The sequence below is a fragment of the Neofelis nebulosa genome, chromosome 7, assembly GCF_028018385.1.
Source record: "Neofelis nebulosa isolate mNeoNeb1 chromosome 7, mNeoNeb1.pri, whole genome shotgun sequence".
NCBI classification, from domain to species: Eukaryota; Metazoa; Chordata; class Mammalia; order Carnivora; family Felidae; genus Neofelis; species Neofelis nebulosa.
Window position 1 is genome coordinate 86,998,598 of NC_080788.1, and position 17,999 is coordinate 87,016,596.

Here is a 17,999-nt window from a genome sequence, read left to right on the forward strand (position 1 = left end):
TGCTCTTTTGTTTAACCCAGTGGTTCTCAACGGGAGTGGAGAGTGATTTTGTCCCCCAAAGAATATTGGGTGATGTCTGCAGACATTTTGGGTTGTCACACTGGGAGGAAGATGCTCCTGGCATCTTGTGAATAGAGGCTATTGGCTACTAAACATTCTACAATGCTTAGGAGAGACCCCCCACAACAAGGAATTAACCAACCCAAAGCGTCAACAGAGCCAACGTTGAGAACCCCTGGCTAACCTTACAAAGAAAGCTGTTTCTTTAGGATCCCTATTAAGTTGGGGGAAGGAAAAGGCAGGGTGGGGAAATCGCCATCCAATCTGCTGTCTTTGAACACAAATCTTCCCTCGTGTGGTGAGGAATGTTTACTGATTGGTGACTGACTCTGTTTATTGTTGGTCTGTAAAGGAAGTAGGAGCTTTATGACCCTAGCCAGGAACTGCCGTCTTTGTTTGCTCTCCCTCTCTTGAGCTGTCCTTCTGTATATTGTTTCTACCCTGACTTCATTCTTTGATTCTAAAGCAGTCAGGCCAGTCCTGATCTGGATCTCAAGTGAAGGCTTGAGTCCTGGTTGTTCAGACATGGTTTATAGGAAATGGGGGTGGGGCAGATTTTGGAGATTGCTAATTCTGGTAGTGGGCACTGGCGGGGACAACTTCGCTGAAATGCCAAAGCCAAGGTACCACCCCCCCTCCTTCAATTGGGAGAGGCCAGTGACGAGAGGGGCACTGGCACCACTCTGAAGAGATCTGCAGCTAGGTAGGGCTGTGCTAGATGGGCATAGAGAGTGACCGATATGTGGAATCCCCGGGATCCCCACACCCTGGCACATTGCTGATACCACAGAGGTGGGCACACAGAGATGTTCGTTGAGTGAATTCAGCTAGAATCTGAAGGAGGCAGGAATTGGGGTTAATTGTGAGGTAGAGGGACAGGAAGGGGATGGATCTATGGAGATTAGAAGCTGGGCACACAGAAAATATGAACTCAGATGGAAAGAACAAATGAGAGTCACAAATATTTGGCTTACTTCTGTGTGTGTGTGTAATTTGGAGTAGGCTTGTCCACTTTGCTGTCCAAGAAAGCTTGCTGCCGGTGCAAAAGGACATTTAATTCCTATGAACAACTCCTGGCATCTTTTCACACGATGATTTTTACAGCCCTCATGTTTCCACGGGATCTTGCTGAATGTACCACTGTTTGATAACTCTATAGTGCACTCCAATAGCCAAATGGAATACCGTTCTATTTTAATTTTGGAAGGAAATTCTTTGTATTTGGAGTCTAAAGCGTGCTTTGTCTTATGCCTGGAGTCTGGATCTGCCTGGGGCTGGGTCTCCAGATTTCTTATCATTAGCTGTAGTGGAGATGAGCAATAGGGAGACTCTTCTGGACAGCCAACGCTGCACCAGCACTGGAAGCTCACTTCCTAAAGACACTGAGCTAGCCAGAGGCCCTCAGATGGAAACACCTTTCAGGCAGCACCACGGGAGTCTCTATTTAAACAGGTGACCTTGCAGACAGAGGCTCCAGATCCCATTACCGACTGCCCGGCTGAGAGGCAGATTTGTTTTTATGAGCTCTCAAGGCACACACTGGGGGCCTGGCGTAAATATGGAGAAAACTCGCTGAGACCTTGCTCCTTTTTACACATATTATAATGAAAAGAAAATTATGCACAGGCTTTTTGAGCATAACTGCTTAACAGCAAATGGCCAGTGAGCAAAGTGGTCATCATTCGATTAAATATATTTTATCTAGGGGGATAAAAAAAGAGTATCAGATATTTCAGCCCTCCAGCTTCCTTCAGGGAATGGAGGAAAGAGGAAAACAGCTGCTCGTATATGAAGCCATTTAAGGGTCAAATATTGCTCTGCCCAGCGGTGCTGACATCACTTAACTCTCCCCAGGAGAGGGGCACTGGCGTCATTTGCTCGGCTGGCCGGAGCGGGCCTGAAGATGGGCTGGCCACAGCTCCCATTTTGTTTCTCCTCGGGCACCTACGGGGTCAACAACTGCAAGTGAGCATTGCAATTAAGACTCTAAAACTTTGTTTTTATTGGCTTTTTCAGGAAATTTTTTTTCACAATTTATGAAAACACAATGTAGCCAGTAAGTTAAGATGTAAATGTGAGTTTCAAACTTTGCATAGTCATTAGGCTGATCATTAGTCATTTGTGGTTGACAAGGAGGGTTATAATTTGACACCTGGCAAAAATCAAGCACATTTCAGAGAATTTGGAACAGGGAAATGAGATGGAAAAAACACCCTCTTTTCCCTAGGAGGTCCCATGAAGTAACATTTGCAAACCGCTTTTCTCTCCACAGAAGTGAACTGCTGTGATTCAGGGCTGTGATGTCTCTCCATCTCTGACTGCTGGACACCACCCCCCCTCCCGAGCCTTGTAAGAACTGGCCAAAGAATCCAGCTTAGAAGGTTCCCAGAAGTGAACCTCTGGGAGTTAAGAGAAAAGAGATAAATAACTCCTCAATCTGATGCTTAAGCAACAAGAGACCACCGGAAAGTTTCAGTGTCAATTCACAAAATATTTTCTGAAACATCATAGAGTCATGGGAGAAAGGAGTTTTAGAATGATAGAACCCTTAGTTCCTAACTTCTCCACAAAATTCCAGATTTTCTTCTGTCCACTATCAATGGCCATTTTCTTTTGTGTAATGTGATCAAAATATCGAACCCTGCATTTGTATTTTCTGACCCCCGACCTCTCACAGGTGTTCTGGCTCATTTCCTGAGAGTTATGTTTGATTTGGGAATGCTTCTCTCTTTTCTTCCATTCCCTTGTTACAGTTTGAAACCTGGAACACCCGCATACAAGACCCTGACTATCTCCCTGTGCTACCCAAAAAACACTCTTAAATGTTCTCTCAGAACTTGGCAAGCATCTGAACAGGGACAGTTTTCTCACACTCTGGGAAATCAAAATGTACAGGAAGCGTTCTTTATACTGATTCTTTAACCTGAGGATAAATCTCAGGGTCATTTCTTTTTCTTTTTAAGTTAAACTTAATAGTTTCCCTTTTTTAGTACAGGAAATCAATAAATAATCAAAAGGAAATCAAAGAAATAATCTACTTAAGTTTTCAGTATATAACAAGGAAATACAAATGCTAATTTGAAATTCTTTAGGACTAAACATGAGCAAAAATCCAAAAATTATCCCAAAATCATTGCTTCAGAAGCAGAAATGAACATCTTCTTAATAAAATCTCTTTCTTCCAGAAGAGACTAGAAAATATTACTTTTGTAAGCCATGCATTATTTTTGTTTTGAAAAGAAGTCAGAGCCCTACTTGACTCTACTATTCTATTAATCCTGCTTGTCTCTGAAAGACATAAAGCTTAAGATCCATAATAAATCTTGATAAGAAAGAGATTTCTATGCCTTTTATTTCATTAAGAGGCCAATTAGTGAACTAACCAAAAGAGCTACCTTGAGGAATTCAACAGGCTCTGCTTACTCCAACTGGTATTATTCATTAAACGCACACAGTCTCTCTCACACACACACACACACACACACACACACACACACACAACAACGCCTGCCCCTCTCCCCTGCTCCTGCAAACTAGCCTCATTAAGTTGTGTAGGTAAAAATAAGGTTGTATGCACTAAAAACATTTCCTTAAGGAGTGTCCAGGCTGTCTTCATGCAACCCACCTGTCACCAGCATCATGCCCACCAATCCACAGGTCACCCAGGAGAGTGAGTTCTATTTCTAGCCTAGTGGGTGGGGATCATCCATGTGCTGGACTGGAAGAAAGATTGGTTAAGCTTTGGCAGAGGAGAATGGACAGGACTGAGAGAGGTTCAACTATCCTGAATCCAGATGACAACTTCTCCATGGCAGGATTACTAAAGGAGCAGCTGGTACATAGGTCCTGGAAAATTCACTGGCACTGAATGAATATATGAATATAATTTCTAATTCTCTGTGGCAGAAAACAATAAACCACAAGTTAAGCATTGAAGAAAGAACAGCTTAGGCTATATAAAATGCCCAGATTATGTAGCCAAAGAAATATGTGAATTCCATAAAGTATGTGAACTGCTCTTGTGTGTAGTCTGGTTCAAAAGTCAGTCTTAGTGTTTTTGTTTGTTTTATTTTTCCAAACACAAAATTTTAAAAATATATATGTAGTGTCAGCTCTTAAACTATAATCACTCACTAAGTATTTATTGAGCACCTACTTTATGCCAATGCTGTTCCAGACATTGCATACATGGATCAGTGAACAGAGAAAGAAGGTGTTTTGCTTTTAGAAGCCTACATTCCAGTAGAGGTGAACAAACAGTTAATGAGTACACAAGCAAATCAAATTGATGACTAGTTGCAACATAAGACTAGTGCAAAGATAAATAGGGTAATGAGAAATAGAGAAACACCAGAGGCCATGCTAGATGAGGCAGCCAGGGAAGATTCTAAGACGACAGCTGAACCTAGGTATGAAGATTGAAGAGAAGCTAGTTATTCCAGGAAGAAGGGATATCAGGTACACAGGTCCTGAGACAGGAAGAGAGCTTGGCATGTTCAAGGAGAAGAGAAATCCCACTGCTGGATATGTACTATGATCATATTAACATTTTTAATGTTTATTTACTTTTGAGAGAGAGAGAGAGAGAGCAAGGAAGGGGCAGAGACAGAAGGAGACACAGAATCTGAAGCAGGCTCCAGACTCAGAGCTGTCAGCACAGAGCCTGCCATGAGGCTTGAGCTCACAAACCATGAGATCATGACCTGAGCTGAAGTCGGACGCTTAACTGAGCCACCCGGGAGCCTTCCTAAAATCACATTTTTAAGCACTGACAACATGCCTTTGAAAACATAAAACATCTTATTGGAAGAAGCCTTGTGATCTCTTTGAGGTATACCCTTAATTTCCAGGTAAGAAATCAAGACCCATAGCAGTTTCATTGACTCACTCATCTGGGGCCAACAGTATTGAACTGGAACACCGGTCTCCTGTCTTTATCTTCTCTGAGTTGATATGTGTTACTACATTCTTCCTTGACAGTGTCCACAAAGCCTGGAAAGCCTGTGCACAAAAAGGGATCATCTCTGCTAGCCTGTCCTTTTGGAATGAAAATGGGTCAGAATTGCAACCAGCTCCCACTACAGAACATCTAAAGAAAGAAAATCAGTACTTTCTTCTTACATATATTTACTTTTCAGAATTTAAAAGGGCACAGATAACTTACATTCTAAAGCCTGTTTTCCTTTGAATATTTAGCAGCATTGAATTAGATCTGCAAATGAGACTTGTACCATGATGTGTCGCATCTTTACATAAAAAAGAGAAATGGATATCCCAGATAGATTTTGATTACCTCAAATTGAGGATATTCAGTTTACTTTTCAATGGTTTTTGCTACAAAAGGAAAGTATGTAACCTTTTAAGTACACAAAAAAATTTTACTGGAGAAAATATTCAATCACCCCCAAATGGGAAAATTTTATTCTGAAGGAACTTGGCGCAGAGTATTCAATGCTGCATCCAGAGAATATACGGCTCTATTTATCATCTTGCAAACTTCTTCATTATGTCAAAACTAAATCTCAGCTGTGCCCTGACTGCAAAGCAAAAGCAGTACAGGCTATTTTAACCATCCCAACAAGAATATTTTGAGAATGAATCGATTTTCCAGGAATGTTAAACAATTTTACCAATTTTTGGTCAAGGCTCTCAGGTAAGATACTTACTACATTATCAGTCTTGAATTTATGTTTGTGTAAGGAAATTTATGATTTTTATTCTTGCTTCACAAAAAGGAAAAACAATCTTCTAGAATATCCATAACCGTAGTTTTCAGCTGTGCTACAATCCCAACAATTTAGATTTCATTAGGCTTGATTCCCACTGTATGCTCAACTCAAAAGCAGCTTTCCCATGGGCATGGCTTGAGGTTCTAAGGTTCAGCTCACAGTTAGAGCTTTCACTTCTCAAGCAGCTTCTTTCTCAACACTTTCAAGTTTTCTCACGCTACAGGAAGAGCTTCCCCCATTGTACATGTCATGTAGGGAATATTCCAGTCCTTTTGAGATAAGCACCTGCTCTTTTTAAAAAATATTTTTTAAATATTTATTAATTTTTGAGAGAGAGAGAGAGAGAGTGAGCAGAGGGCAGAGAGAGAGGGAGACACAGAATCCGAAGCAGGCTCCAGGCTCTGAGCTGTCAGCACAGAGCCCGACATGGGGCTTGAACTCACAAACTGCAAGATCATGACCTGAGCCAAAGTCAACCGCTTAACCGATTGAGCCACCTAGGTGCCCCAGGACCTGCTCTTTTTAATAGATGCAGATGAGAAGAAACACCCTTGATAAGACGATTTTATTTTCACTGGTGGCAGACTACTTAGAGCTCAGTTAAAAATCATTTAAAATAATCATGGAAATCTACACCCAAAACCGAGAGCACACTGTATACACTGTATGTTAGGTAACTTGACAATAAATTATATTTAAAAAAAATAGTAAAAATAAAAAAATAAGTATGATAGCCAAATAAAAAAATAAGTATGAGAGCCAAATAAAAAGCAAACATTTCGAACTTTTGCTTTACTTCTTGAATTTAGAGCAAGGCCTTATCTCAAAAAGCCTTGAATAGCCCCTGAAAATAGACATGATATGAGTTCCAAATTCTCTACCCCCTCAAAATGTGTACTTAAAATAGAAGATTATCTGAGCAAACTTTATGATTGTATAAAAATGCTTAGAAAAACATCCCTTTTGTTTTTAACTCAAAATAATCCAAAATCAGTTTATTTCCTTCTCATATATTATAGTCTTACTACAGACTAACAGCCCAAAATTGGAATTTAAGTCACAGTTAAGACAAAATACGTCATTATAGGGAAACATGTGATGGTCATTGGCTAAATAAGTAGATTCATGAAGCTGTTGAAAATTTACAAACAATTGGATAAAACTCTGGATGGGGCCTGGGGTGGGGGTGGGGAGAAACAGAGGAAATAGTTTTCATGCTGATGCTCATTTTAGAAGTAATTCACTTTCCCGTGACAAAGATAAGAAAGCCATTTAAGAGTTATTTACCTTTCAGCTTAAAAAAAAAAAAGATGTCTGGAGAAGCCCACTGACAGGCATGAAGAATGTATAGGCTCTTTTCCTTCTCATCCTTCAGGCTGGGATCACACAGAAGGAGAAGCTTTTGCAGTTAAGCAGGAGGAAGAGAGAGGTATCAAAACGGAACACACGTTACGTTATTGCCTAAGGGAGAATCCTCTAAGCCCATTTAATTAGTTGGAGAATAATAGCTACTGTACTTTAAACAAACACCAAATCTTTATTTTAAAAATTTAGACAAAAACACAAATGAAGGAAAGATTAAACACTTTACAGAGGTTCCACATTGTGAGTCATAAAAATAGCATGCTCCTCTAGGGAGTGATTTAAAAAAAGAATTCTGTTTACAAATAAAAAAGAAACGAAAAAAGAAAAAAATCAGAATTAAGAGTTCAAGATTATAAAGGGAGTTACAGTTGATTTAACAAAATTGAGAGTTTTGTTATTTTATGTGGGAGGAACTGACTGGATTTTTTAAAAGGATTTCCTCCTTATTAATGAATCTGAAAAATAATTTTAGCAGATGGTAGCAAGAATAGTCTGCCTAAGATCTTTGGGACCAAGTTTCCTCCCAATGTCTCAGAGCAACAGGTCTTTAGGTGTCTCACATTCTATCTCCTCCTCATCCTTGGGCCACTGGAGAAAAGATTAAAGCTACTTAGTAGCAGCAAAGACTGACATGCACCAAGTACTCTATGGGTAAGGAAACTGTCCTAACCAACCCAGCCTAGGGCCTGGCTTTATGTCCAATGGAAGGACCACCAAATGATGTGAGGGAGGGGAAGACCTTCTACTATCAACCCTTGTGGGTTTTCCACAATTCTGATACAACACTTGTTATCCCAAAGAGAGGCAGGACCATTGTCCACGTAAATATGCCAGCAATAATATTAAAGAAATCTCTTCACTGGGTCACAGCCTAATATCTCTAAACTTTCTGCCTTTCTCCAGAAGGGCACACCAATCTAGAATGTAGACGTGCTGCATTCTAAACAGGGCACAAAATAGGATTATTTTTTCTAGTTTTAAGGTCATGCTTAGATTCTACACGTCTTTTTAACTAAATCACTATACAAATGTGGGACCCTTTAAAGTTTGTCATGTGCTCATTGGCAATGACACATTTGATTTGTAATAAAGTACTTAGGTGGGAGCAAATGGCATTTTAAAGCATACATGGATTCACTTATGCATTCACAGCAATCCTACGAGGTAACAATGAGCATAGTCAATTTTCACCTATATTATCCATCTTGTGCACTGTTCTGATTTGATTACGCTAATAAATAAATCTTTAGTGATGACTGCAGGGAAAAGCATGACAATCAACACAGAGTTGCAGCGTGGTCACCACCTAGTCCTTCCTTGCTTTCGATAACTACAAAAAGACACTGCAGTTAAGTAAAACACATGCAAGAAACCCTAATGTGGTCATGCAACTGCAAAAGGGAAGGTGGAGTTATATTCACAGGTATTTGGGGATACTGCGACCATTTCATACCATTATATGTTGCCATTGATTGATTTAGCTACAGTGACAAAGTCCCAATAAAAACATAGTCTATAAAAATGTGCTTCTACTCCTTGCTTGCTTTACTTCAGACACATTCTCTCCATGGTTAGAAATAAGCCATGACAGTGGTCTAGCCCCGAATTTCTACGGATGATGAGAAATCAGGCATAACCATGGTCTAACCCTGCATGTGATCTTAATGTTTTATACCACGGACAAATCGTTAACATATGGAAATAACCCTCTCAGCGGCTCTGTTACTTTTATTTAATCCTATAGACTCTACTGCCTCCCCTCTCTACTCCAGCCTAACTTTCCCTGCTGCTCTATTCCCATTTTGAAAGGATTCTTTTCTTCCTCTTCTTCTTCTTTCTTTTTTAAAGGATCTACTGGGGGAAAACATTCTTCGTTCCTTGTTTCCTCCCTGCTGTTCTGTGGGCCCCAATGCTGCTCAATGTCCCCACTCCAGTCTCTTAAATTAAGTGTTCATTTTCAAGTTCATGGCTGTTCCCTCTCTACTGCCATAAAGGGAGGCCGTGGATGCACCCCAGCTCTTTGCTCCTCACTCTCTTCTGGGCTCCCCACAAAGTAGCCTGTCTCCACAGCAGTCCTCAGATTTCTCTTTTTAATAAAGTTTGTGGCAGGCTAACGCCTCTAAATCATTTTTACCCATCACAGCCATTTACCTTCTCTCTGTGACAACCAACGCTCATTCCTCTCCCATCCCCTGGCATTGATTTTTGCTTCTGTAACCTCACTCAGTAGGACAATAGATGTTTTTTTTCTGGCTGTAGATAATACTTTCCCATATCATTCTCACAAACCACAGAATGAGCTCTGCAGGGAACTTCTGTCCTTCCACTTTTATTCATTACGAACAAAAGCAGTTTACATAAATGAAACCAAGGAGAACCACAGGTAAATGAGATGTTTAACACACATCCATACATGCACAGAGGGGTGGGGGGAAGGAACTCTTTACATGAAAACTTTTTACAGAACTGCCTATAAGGGTATTCAGCAACATTTCCCAAAGGTTGACCCAGTGACTAGTCTGGGCTCCCTGCTTAAGACTCACCCAAGAGGGTGTTAAATATAACTATTGGTACGTCCCACCTCTAGAGTTTTGGCTTCAGCAGGTCTGGGGTACGGGAGCCACCAACAGAGTGTAAATCAATCTCAACAACTTGAGTAAAAGCCCCATAAGCACATATAACAATGTATGGATGCCAAGTTTTCAACCCATGTGAGTCTTTAGAATTCACACAGTGATTAATATGTTTTGAGAGAAGTATGATAAGACTTTTCAGTGCAAGTTAAGTCCTGATGGGAGGAAGGATGGAAGCCAAGGTATGTACCGGCCGATCCACTCACCAGCAGCCTGTAACTGTATGTCTGTAATGAGATGTGGAAACGCCTCTCCCCTTCTTTCCTTCCCTAGCACCCACCAGAAAATGTGCCTTGCAGCTCTTTGACAGGACGCAGTTTTAAAAGATCAGTTTTTACAGGATCAGTAATTTATTTAGTTTGTACCTGATTTATGCCACATTCAAAAATGAAACAAAAGTGATTAAAAATGACTGGGGGTGAAACAGAATGAACACCTTAGTAATGTTCTCTTCCTGAAGCACAAAGAACCATTTCCCTTCCAGGGAATAAAAGTGTGAAAGGTATATTAAGCTAAAATCCCCTTGGACTGCGATATGGGTAAATCTTTGAAGCTTCTGATTGCCACTTTCTTCACACAGGTACAAACCTTCAAATGCATATGCAGTAAAATTCCCTTCCACTGAGGACCCTGTTTAATTGCAACTGTCAACGCATTCTAAGCAACAGTATTCTTCTTACTGAGGAACCACTGGACCACTTCTCTTTCCCCTTAAAGAATTTCTTTCCCATTGCATTCCAGACCCATGCTATCTAATCCAGTAACCACTAGCCATGTGTGGCTACACAGCATTTGAAATGAGACTGACTAGTCAGTATTTAGATGTGTCCTAAGTGTTAAAATATGCACCAGATTTCAAGGGTTAAGTATTTAAAAATGGAATGTAAGGGCGCCTGGGTGGCTCAGTCGGTTAAGCGTCTTGACTCTTGGTTTGGGCTCAGGTCATGACTATGAACCTGTGGGTTTGAGCCCCACATCGGGCTCCACGCTGACAGCACAGAGCCTGCTTGGGATTCTCTGTTTCCCTCTCTCTCTGCCCCTCCCCTGCCTGGGCTCTCTGTCTCCCTCAAAACAAATAAATAAACTTAAAAAAAAAAAAAAGGACATGTAGAACCTTGGGCAAATTATTTTCAAACAAAGACTGTAAAATATCTCATTAAATTTTTAAATTGATAAACACATTGCTATGACAATGTTTTTGGATACATGAGGTTAAACCAGATACACTGTTAAACTTAATTTTACCTGTTTCCTTTTACTTTTTAAAATGTGGCTATTAGAAAACTTAAAATCATATGTGTGTCAGGAATTTTATTTTGATTAGCCAGTGCCGTCCTAGATGAAGTCCAGCATTTTGCTTTCTATCTCGAAGCTTGTCACACATGCTCTCTGAGGACCTTCAGTCCCCTGTGGGTTCAGCCCACCCCGCTTTCATTTTGGCACACCTGTTGGAAACCCTCTCACCTCACTCTTCCCTAATCCAGTCTCTGGAGCTGCACTACAAGCCTGAGATGTTTCTGCTCACCATCCTATCAAGTAATATCTCCTCTTTTATTTAAACAGATTCTTACTTCCCACCTCTTTTATGAAATTTTATGTCTTTTAATGACAACAGCACAGCTCCTGGAGGCCAGGCACGATGCTTGCTGTGGCACACAGTCCTAAATAATGTCAGCACATAGCCCTAAAATGATATGTGGAATGATGTCAACAGGAACGCATAGATGAAACTGATGTTCTCCTGCCCTCAGACCCAGAAGGACTATCTACTTGCAAACACCCCTCCGAGAAAAGATTTAAATGTAGTGCTCATATAACACAAGTCTTCCGGCTTGGAAACTTGAAACCGCCTGATTCCATATTAAACATTTCCCCTCTCCCACACTTTTTATTTTCCCTCGTATTTCCCTGACTACCTTACAAACTCCATTTGTCTTTGTAGTCCCTTTTCCTTTGCTGACACAGTATTAAATGCCATGTGTGTGTGTGTGTGTGTGTGTGTGTGTGTGTGCGTGCGCGCACTATATATATATATATATATATATTCATATAAACATATATGCATATATAAATACCATAAATATGTATATCCCCATTCATTTCTCACAATAATGTACATACCATTATTGTTCCTATTTAAAGCTTAGGAAACTTAGGCACAGGGAAGTTTAGTAACTTACCTGATGTTACACAGATAGTAAGTGAAGAAGCAGGATTTGAACCCATGCTGCCTAACTCTAGAGCCAGAGTCCTTAACTGCCAGGTTATCCTCTGGTGTTTGTATACACAAACACCAAGGCCCACGTAAGCTTGAAGCTGCTAGGGCCATCTGGTGCCAAGTGAGAGAAGCACCCTACCCCCAAATGAATCCTATGCAGGAAACGGAGAGTTGAAGGGAGACAGAGAGGAAGAGAGAGAGACAATGAGAGACAATATGAGAGAGATATGATTATTTTATTGTTTTTGTTTATTTATTTAAATCCTTGGGAGAATACAAAGCTAGAAACTAACTTTGGTCTTTCTAATTATACAAGGACATAGAGTCTTTTGTCATTTATGTGTTCTTAACCAGAAGGTTAACCCACAATTGTATACAAAGTTCTTTGCATATAACTTTAAAAGAACCATAAAATAATGTATAGGCCTATCTCTAGGAAGAATCTCAAAAGAGACCTTGATTCTACCTAAGTGTCATGTATATAATAGCATCTCAGTCAAGTCTCCTCAGCTAACATAAGGTGGGACACTTACAGCAAGGCAGTTGCCATGTGGCTAGCCTATGCTAACATGGGTCTATCCCTGGAGCTATACTTCTATGAAGCAGATACACTAGTTCTTATATTAAGCCAGGTGCCACAATGCCTAAAATCCCTTCATTAAAAAAATTATTAATTATAACTTCTAATCACCTTTTAAAATGCAGAGTGAGTTCTTACAAAATTAAAAATGCATGCTTGAAATGTAAGTGCCCATCAATGGATGAATGGGTAAAGAAATTGAATACACTATATACAACAGAATATTATTCAGTCATAAAAAAGAAGGAAATCCTGCCACTTGTGACAGTGTGCATGGATCTTGAGGGCATCATGCTAAGTGAAATAAGTCAGAGAAAAACAACTACTGTATGATCTCACTTACACGTGAAATCTAAAAAAAGAAAAGAAAAAGAAAAAAAAGAGAAAAAATGAAATTTATAAGTAAAAAGAACAGATTGGTGGTTGCCAGAACCTGGGGGTAGGGGGTGAGTGAAACGGGTAAAGGGGGTCAAAAGGTACAAACTTCCAGTTATAAAATAAATGAATCCTGGGGACGTAACGTATATCATGGTGACTACAGTTAATAGTACTGTATTGCATACTTGAAAGTTGCTAAGAGAGTAGATCTTAAAAGTTCTCAGCACAAGAAAACAAATTTGTAGCTATGTATGGTGTTGGATGTTAACTAGACTTATTGTGGTGATCATTTTGCAATATATACAAATATCGAATTATTATGTTATATACCCAACACTAACATAATATTATATCAATTACATCTCAATTTAAAAAAAAAAAGGAAAACACACACTTATGGCATCTCTTTCTCCAAATCTCACTAGAATGACAGTTTCTCAGTCCTGGTTCTGTTTGTCTTCAGACCCATTTTCTTGTTCCCTTGTTCTGTTCTGCTTTATTATGCAAAAAGACTGCCTTCTGCTAGGCTGGGTTTCCTAGGTTTCCATGGTTTAGCAAATAGAAGCACTGGTGGGAGACTGAAGACTGGGGAGAAATGAGAAAGTAGAGGATTTTTCTCTCTGTCTGTCTGCCTCAGGTAGTGAACCTGGCAATGGCTGGGGTTCCAGCTACAACTAGACAGATCTACTATGGTTCCAGCTTCACCAGGTAACCTTGGCCCTTGGGCTCAGGTAATACCACCATCTCCCTTGGCTCTCAGCCTGGGGTAACAGAATTGATCATTTACAAAGTTAAAAAAAGGAAAAGAAAAAGAAAAAAAAAATCTCTGTAAAGGATGAGTTCGGAAATGTGTTTTCATTCCACAATGAAAAGAATTAGACAGAAATAGAATCCAAAAAGAAAAGACTAAACTCCAAGAAGTAAAAATTTAGTTTGCTATACTTCTGCACATGAGATATTATTGAAAATGAGCCATTTCCATACTCAGGTTAATTCAGAGTACTACCTTTTAAGTAATATTATCCAAGGATAGGCAAAAACAGCCCACAAAAGCACTCTGAAGGAAGTGAGGTTTGGCATGGTGTATGTCATCTCCCACTTTGACAATGCCTACAACAATTTAGAATCCAGTGCCCCTGATGTCATTAAGGAAGGTGACATGTTAAAATTACCAATGCTGCATGGTTTCATATGTTATCTCTTACAGTTTACAGTTTATCTTATTTAGAAATGTAGTCATCTCCTGTACAATATAATGGTGAAGTGATTTCAGCATTTAGTCTGTCCTATCTATTCCCTGTCACTTCTGTGTTAGTACCCAGTGAGATAGGCTGCCAATCTTTGCATATTCTACTTCTGTTGCAAAGTCAGTTGCATGTTATTTTGGACTTTCAGTTTACTCTATGATTGTGTCTTTATTCAATATACTTTTTATTGCTATACAGGTCAAATATCATCCCATATCAAATTTCCTTCTTCAGGGCACCTGGATGAATTATATTTTCCCTCCCCTCTGAAGTTAGACAACAGCATGTGACTAATTCCAATCAATGAATGCTATTTTCAAAATATCCATGTAACAAAAAATATGTAAAGCCCCAGTTACTTGGCACATCCATTTCAAGAAGTATTCTATTCAAACCCAATACCATGAAATAATATAATTTTTGAAACTTACTGTGATGAAATTCCTACTGACTCATCAGACTGTGAGCTCTTTAGGACAGAGCTCGCCTGGAACCCACAGGCACTAGATACTTAATAAGTAAATGAATGAATGATTGTGTGACTGAATGAGTGAGCATAATTTCAATATCATGTCTTATTTAAATCATTCTTATTTCTCCTCTGTGCTCATTTGAACATGTCACCAATTTAGGAAATTAACCTTAAAAAAACCAGTTTATTTCCTCAGTGAGGCTAGAAACAATATTTTGGCTTTTCAAAGGTTGGCATGCAGTCTAAGAAGGAAATGCCAGTGAGTTTTGCTTTCTGTTTCTGAACACTGTAAAAAGATGGGCCAGGGAGTGCATGCAATTTTCCATTTGAATGTAATTGTGGTTTTCTTTCTCTATTTGGGTTTGGTGACTTGAGGCTGTAATGGACTGAATGTTTGTGTCCCCCCAGATTCATATATTGGACCCCTAACCCCAGTGTGATGTTATTTGGAAATGGGGCCTTTGGGGAGGTAGTTAGGTTTAGGTGATGTCATGATATTAGACTCGGTGGAGTGCTGATAATGGGGTTAGTGCTCTGATAAGTAGAGGGAAAGATATCAGAGCTGCCTCTCTCCCTCAAGTGAAGACACAACAAGGAGGTGGCTGTTTACAAGTCAGGAAGAGGGCCCTTACCAAGAACCAAATGGACTGGCACTTTGATCTTGGACTTTCCAGCCCCAGAATTGTAATAAATGTCTGTTGCTTTAGCCATCCAGTCTATGAGTATTTTGAGTATTTTGTTATAGCTGCTCAAGCTAAGACAGGGCCAAATTCTCATCTTCTCTCATTTAGAAATGCAATATTATTTGCATGTCACAGCCTTGCTTTCAGTAGGCAGCTTAAGATTCTGCTGCCTCTTTAGGGAAATTAAGCAACATGTCCATTCAATGATCAGCCTGACTCTTCAAGTATTTTCTAACTTCGGCAGTGAGGGTCTGTTCAACCACCATTGGTTGCAAGGCACTGTTTGCTATTGAGCTCCAACGTAGGTACGCTGCTCTTAGGTTTGACACAATGCAAATAAATGGAAACTTTCACTAAACTCTAACAGCTTCTAATTTAAAAAATGGAGAGCTCAGTAATTCAGCCACAGATTTATTTTTAAAAATGCTCTAGATCATAGTAAAACCCATATGAATTTTTTTCACTTTTTTCACATGGTAAATAGAATTATTACATTGCCCTGATTTGCATCTTCCTTTAAGAGCAAATGCATTTTCCTAGAAATATGGCATTTTGCATTGGCAAACGGTTGCCACTTTAAGCACCATTTAAGAAGTTTACTTGAAATTTTGTCTTTTTTTTCAAACATTTATTTATTTTGAGACAGAGAGAGACAGAGCATGAACGGGGGAGGGTCAGAGAGAGAGGGAGACACAGAATCCGAAACAGGCTCCAGGCTCTGAGCTGTCAGCACAGAGCCCGACGCGGGGCTCGAACTCACAGACTCCGAGATCATGACCTGAGCCGAAGTCGGACGTTTAACCGACTGAGCCACCCAGGCGCCCCAAAATTTTGAAGTCTCACATCAAAATGCTGACTATTAAGTAGCAATCTGTTATATGCAATGCCTAATGAAAGTCTGCTGTCATAATTCACTGAAGTTCAGTTTTTACATCATTTTGATAAATTTATCCCGCTTACCAGCTTAGCCACAAATCATACCTAATGGTTGTCATGTGAAGTCAGTAAAATATCATATACCTTCTGATGACCTCTTTCCAAAAATGCTTTTCCCTATTCACATTTTATCTGTCAAATAGCATTTTCCTTAAGAAGTAAATATAAATGCCATTATTGGGAGAAGCTACTGGCCTAGGACAAGTTCTAGCATTTAGTGTTCTGACATCTTAATTTGGATATCAGCCAAAGTCAATAAAGCTTGTTCATGCAGAACCTTACCTGGTTTTCACCACGTCGAGGGGGTGCATCAGGCAAATTTCTACAAGACCTGAAAGACGATAAAGAAAAGTCCAATAAACACTTATGTAAACACTGGTTCTTGTTTCCTTGACCCCATTGATTTCTCAAGTATGAAGATTCAAATAAAACTTGGGGCTTTGGAAATGACAGCTCGTAGTCAGAGACTAGTAGCAAAAGACAAAAGTATGAGTGCTCTGGCACAAGCATGGAGGTGGGGCTGTAGGGGAAAGAAAATGCAAAAGGAATCAGATGTCCAAAATTCCAATCATCTAGGCAGGAACTATTGTGTACCATTCCAGTCCAATAAATAAATATATGTCAAAGGAAAGGAGGAAAGAAAAGAAGGAAAGAAGGGAGAGAAGCTTGGTTTCAGCACTTCTGCCACTCACTAACATGACAAATCATAGCCTCAATCTCAGTGTGCATGAAATAAAGATAATGATGTCTTTTATCTCCCTGAGTAGGTACAAGGATCCAATGCATATTTAATACATTAATAGCTTAATAGAGAATATATATTAAGTGTTCTTTGCATGCTAGACAGTATTCTAAGCAGTGCCTAGTTTATCTCATTTAATCTTCACAAGAGCTTGCTGGGTAGCAGGTATTATTATTCCCATTTTACAGATGAGATCATTGAGGCACACAAGGTTAACAACTTGTTTAAGATCTCACACCTAAGAAGTATGCAGTAACCTCATAAAAAGACCATGATCGGGGCGCCTGGGTGGCGCAGTCGGTTAAGCGTCCGACTTCAGCCAGGTCACGATCTCGCGGTCTGTGAGTTCGAGCCCCGCGTCAGGCTCTGGGCTGATGGCTCGGAGCCTGGAGCCTGTTTCCAATTCTGTGTGTCTCCCTCTCTCTCTGCCCCTTCCCCGTTCATGCTCTGTCTCTCTCTGTCCCAAAAATAAATAAAAAACGTTGAAAAAAATAAAAAAATAAAAAAAAAAAAAAAAGACCATGATCTTAACCATTGCACACTTAGAATTTCTATACCTTCTTGCAAATCCATTGTAAAGCCCTCCTGTTGTCTAACTGAGCAGAGAAGACTGGTCAATTACAAATTACTGGCATGTAACAATAGTAGCAGTAAAAATAGTATTATGTACTAGCAGTAGTAAAAATAATGACGGCAGCGATGGTCATTTAACACACAGTATCACAGGTATGCAAAACTACTAAGCAAGGTGAGTATGTATTATCTTCATCTTTACTTGAATATAAGCAAACAGAGGTTGACAGTGTTGGTTGATTTGCCCAAAAGCCATATTATTTGTGGGTAGTTTCTTAAACACAGACCACTTACCACTCTTTCCATTTGCAAACTAACTCAATTTGAGCTTAGCTGTGCTTTAGTTCACCTTCCCCATTCCATATTTATATATACAAATGTCT

At 39.7% G+C, this 17,999-nt stretch overlaps 1 protein-coding gene across 9 annotated transcripts in view; it reads right to left on the reverse strand.

Moving 5' to 3' along the window:
* SLC25A21 (solute carrier family 25 member 21) overlaps positions 1-17,999 on the reverse strand; it is a 484,023-nt gene that overhangs the window by 176,830 nt on the left and 289,194 nt on the right. For all 9 annotated transcript variants that reach the window (XM_058738860.1, XM_058738859.1, XM_058738865.1 and 6 more), the window contains one exon: positions 16,584-16,632. In XM_058738860.1, the coding sequence (XP_058594843.1) occupies positions 16,584-16,632 (49 nt within the window). The remainder of the gene's footprint in view (positions 1-16,583; positions 16,633-17,999) is intronic.